This window comes from Osmia bicornis, chromosome 13, assembly GCF_907164935.1.
Source record: "Osmia bicornis bicornis chromosome 13, iOsmBic2.1, whole genome shotgun sequence".
Lineage (NCBI taxonomy): Eukaryota > Metazoa > Arthropoda > Insecta > Hymenoptera > Megachilidae > Osmia > Osmia bicornis.
This window is the reverse complement of record NC_060228.1, coordinates 1,082,186-1,087,119: the sequence shown is the minus strand read 5'-3', so window position 1 is coordinate 1,087,119 and position 4,934 is coordinate 1,082,186. Positions and strand designations below refer to the sequence as shown.

The following is a 4,934-nucleotide window of genomic DNA, read 5'->3' as shown; positions in this document are numbered from 1 at the left end:
TGACGGAAACGCTCACCATAAAAATCAGTCTAAGTGACCAACATCTCACCATCTGCACATGCTATAGACCTCCTTCTTCGGACTTCGAGCAGGACAAGTGACATCAGCTCCTGCAAAACCTCCAACAGCAAGGACCATTTATTCTGGTTGGAGACTTTAACTGTCACCACGAGACATGGAATTGCACAAATAATTCCCGCGCGGGAGAACACTTGCTCCAAGTTTTAGAAGATACAGACTGCATGATACATAATACCAACACCTCGACATACCTCGGACATTACAACCAGCATGGCAGCAATCTCGATCTTGTAATATCTCCCTGCAACCTCGCTCACAAAATCCTTACATCTCAACTTAACGATTCCTGGGGCTCTGACCACTTCCCCTTACACATTTCCATCCAAACTACCCGGTTCATCTTCAAACAGCGCCGGAATAGAATTACTACAAAACGAACTGACTGGAGCGCCTACTCTGCTCACCTTGAAAATCTCGCTCCCGTTCTCCTTTCTGGAGAGTTTCTTGATTTACAACCAAGACTCCAATCTCAAAGGGTCTTTCTAACGGTCGTCTTAATAATCCTGTTCCATGGTGGGATCAGGAGTGCAGCAAAGAGATTCGACTCAGAAAGGCCTGCCTCCTAAAATGGCGGCACATCGGCTCCTTTCAGGATTGGATTGCTTATAGTAAGCAGCGGGCTTCTACAAGTAGAACTCTCAAGAAAAAAAAGAAGGAGAGCTTTCAAAAAATGGCTAGCGCACTGAATCGTCAGTCGAACGTGGACCTCTTCTAGAAGCGGGTTAAAGTTTTCAAAGATAAGTGGACAAATTCTACAGTTCCCACTCAGCAGACCAGTCTCAAGGAATATCATATTCTGACCAACAAACTTTGCCCACCTTGGGCTCCTCATCGTGTCTCTGTCACTTCTCGAAATTCCAACGCTTTCCTTGACTCAGGTTTCACCCTGTTTGAGTTGAATACCGCACTGGATAATGTCAACTGCAAATCTGCACCAGGTCCGGACCGCATTGATTATCAGCTTCTCAAATTCCTTCCTCTCACGTGGAAGCTGTCTCTACTGGATATTTTAAACTCCATTTATGAGAACAACTTGTTCCCAGAATAATGGCATGACAATACCGTCTTCTTCATACCTAAGCCGAACCAGAAAGGTCTTCGCCCTATCACATTGTCTTCCAATTTATGCAAGTTGCTTGAGCGGTTAATCTCTCAGAGACTCTACTGGTGGCTCGAATCTAACGGCCTTCTTCCTGAGTTTCAGTCGGGCTTCCGTAAAGGCAGATCCACTGCTGACAATATTCTTGCCCTCACTATCCTGGCTCGCACCAACCTTTTTAATCGGCGCACCTCAGCTGCTGCCTTTATTGACATTGAGTCAGCCTTCGATCGTGTCTTACCAGATCTACTGATCGCAAAATTAGAATCAATAGGAATTTCTGCCAACCCCCTTCACTTTATCGCCAACTTACTCTCGGGCAGAAGATCTCACTTTCAAGTTCGAGATGATAGTGGCTGCCCGCTCGAGATCACACGACACATGAATATTGGTGTTCCGCATGGCGGCGTCCTCAGTCCTCTGTTGTTCATCCTCTACATTGCAAACATTGACGGCAATCTTCCTCATAACATTCGAGTATTCAAGTACGCTGACGACATAGTTATCTGTGCCTCTGGCGAAGATACGAGCAGTGCCACTGCATCCTTAGAAAATGCCGCCAACATCGTGAGTAAAAACCTCGAACTATTAGGCCTCAGTGTTTCAACACACAAAACTAAACTTCTGGTATTCAATGGCAAGTGCAACTCTATTGGTTCATCCTCCATTATGATAGGTGATTCAATCATTTACAATTCCTCCTCAGTTAAATTCCTTGGCGTCCATCTGGATCAGAAACTTAATTTCTCCCATCATATTACTGAGTTATGTGCACATACTCGCAAGATCCTCAATGTAATTAAATTTCTTCGTGGCACCTGGTGGGGTCCTCATCCCGACACTCTACTTTCCATCTACAAGGGTCTCATCCGCTCTAAGATAGAATATTGTCTGCATATCTTCTCTCCTCAGCAGCTGGGGCTCCTTCAAAAACTGGAAAGAATCCCACTAGCAGCCACTAGACTCTCGCTAGGTCTGAGAAACTCCACACCAATCAACGTCACCCTTGCCGAAGCTAAGCTTCCACCTCTAGCTCTTCGAGCTGAGTACCTTGGTAAAAAGCACATAACAAAGATATTGGTAAACTCTGACCACTTCCTCAATTGTCTACTTGATGCATACCTGACCAGCATTGACAATCTCAGTTCTTGGATTCGACGTCCTACCAACCTTCTTACTCATATTGTTCAACTAACCTGGACCTTAAAACCTCTTCTTGTCAACTCTAAGGAGTGCTTGTTTGGGTCTTTTCAAGAACAGTCAGCACTCCCAGATCTCTGTGACACCACTACGGGGTACACCCTGAAGCAGTCAGAAGATATAAATTCTAAATTTCAAGAAATTTTATCTACTAAATATGGCGGTTCCATCCCAATCTACACAGACGGTTCTAAAACACCTACAGGAATCTCAACTGGAACTGCTTGGTTCTGCCCCGAACTTGGACTGGCAGAAACTATGAGCGTTCACTATCACGCTTCAGTTTTCACTGCTGAATGCTTAGCTATTTCCAGAGCTCTGGACTTGGCTAGGAATCATCCTGATATGGCCTTCACAATCTTTACTGACTCGTTGAGCTGCATCCTGGCCATTCAGAATCCGGTCAACTGTCAGTCTCACTTTTACGCAGGAGAAATCTCCAATAAAATCAATAGCTTTGGTGGGGTTTCCTTCCCACACAAACCCAGACTCGTTTGGATTCCCTCCCATAATGGCCTAACCGGCAACGAAGAGGCTGATAAACTAGCTAAAAGGGCCACAGAAGTTGCTCACCACCCCTACTGGAAGCTTCCTTCTCAGGACATGTTCATAGTTTACGCATGTCAAATGTGGGAAACAGCAGATGCTGCCTGGAAGAATAAGTCTCAATCAGGTACTCCGAATCCGACTGGTGTAAAATACTTCTCGACATTCTTTCAAAGCAAGAGAAAGCCTTGGTTCACTGGAAAAAATTTACCGAGGATATTTACCTCGTGGATCTGTCGAGCTCGCTCGAATCATTACAGTCTGGGCGAGTCTCTTTTCAAGATCAAACAAGCAAGCAGCCCCCTTTGTCGTTGTGGAATCATGGAAGACAACCTCAACCACGTGTGGGTCGCAGCCGCATTATATATATGTTGGAAATGATCGAACTCAATGCTCTGGTTATAAGCGTGGCTCGGAAGGAAATTCACCAGCAGCACGTCGTGATCTGAAGTGAGCTGCGAACCGGCTAGCGCCGAAGAAGGAGTGGGGGAACCCAGTCCCCACAGACTCCCCCCCGAGTACCAACGCTGTATTTATTGAATATTTGTCAACAATAATGTTCATCAAATGTATAAACTGTACGACTTACAATAAACTTATAAACTAAGATACAACTAATTCGCAGTCTTTTGTGTAAACGTTACCTTCTTACGCGCATACGTTCTCAACGGCGTACTTTGAGGCACTATAGTGTCCTGACCGGGTAACGCGGCCGTGGTTGACACATCGGAATCTTCTTGCAAGAAGTACGCTGGTTTCAATAATTCGACCGACACCGAACGCTCCACGCCATTGATATTAACGATGAACACGCGATCGGAAACACGCTTAACGACCCTATGTGGCCCGGAGTAAGGCCGCTCCAACGCCTTTTTTACCATGTTACATAAAAATACATGTGTACATGTCTGGAGTTCCCTAAAGAAAAACGCACGCTTTTTGTGTCTGTGCACCACGGGCACTGGTCGCACCTGACGCATGAATTCCCGGAATTCCTCCAAGAAAATATTCGGGTCCGGCGAAAAATCGTCGGGTAGAAAAAATTCTCCCGGAATCCGTAGAGTGGTTCCGAATAGAAACTCTGCCGGGGACGCCGCAACATCCAATCGAACGTGCGAACATAGTCCCAATAATACGGTTGAAAGAATGCGGGACCAATTCTGGTCCGCATGGCACATGATTGCCGCTTTGAATGCGCGATGCCATCGCTCGATCATGCCGTTGGAGGCGGGGTGATAGGGAGTTGTCCTGACGCGATCACAACCGATCAACGAGAGCAATGCGGTGAATAGTCGGGACTCAAATTGTGGTCCTTGATCCGTCGTTAGGATCTTGGGCGCACCATAACGCGAGATCCACGTATCATAAAATGCTTTAGCAACCGTCTGCGCAGTTATATCTCCAAGAGGCACGGCCTCCACCCAACGAGAAAATCTATCAATTAACGTGAGGCAGTACGCGTAACCGTCACTGACCGGCAGCGGACCGACTAGGTCCATATGCACGTGGTCGAACCTTCCGTCCGGAGCCGTGAAATGCTCCGGCAGCTGCTTGACGTGCCTTGATATCTTTGATTTTTGACAGTGAATACACTGTTTGCACCACTGTGTGATGTCTCGATGCATGTCAGGCCACACATAGCGTTGTCGGATCAAGCGGTCCGACACCCTTGCCCCCGGATGGGCAGGATCGTGAAAAAGAGCGAACACAGCCCTCCGAAGATTGGCAGGAATATATGGGCGAATAGATTCGCCTGAAATCTCGCAGTAAACAGCGGAATGCTCCGGTCCCCAGAGAATTTTTTTTAGTTTAAGGGGAAAATCAGGTGTCTCGCAGGCAAACTTCAACTGCTCGTCTGCGGCCTGCGATTCCGCCAACTCCCTGAGGCTAACCTCGACCGGCAGTCTAAGCGATTCCACACGGGACAACCCATCCGCCACGGTGTTCTCGTCTCCCGGGATATGTTGGATGCAGGTGGTAAATTGAGCCACGAAAGACAACTGCTGGA

General features: G+C 47.0%; 1 protein-coding gene across 1 annotated transcript; it reads left to right on the top strand.

Moving 5' to 3' along the window:
* Positions 1-1,561: 1,561 nt before the first annotated feature.
* LOC123988425 lies at positions 1,562-3,307 on the top strand. Its single transcript, XM_046288453.1, has one exon. It carries the CDS (start codon positions 1,562-1,564, stop codon positions 3,305-3,307), a length of 1,746 nt encoding a protein of 581 aa, XP_046144409.1.
* The last annotated feature ends 1,627 nt before the right edge of the window (positions 3,308-4,934 follow it).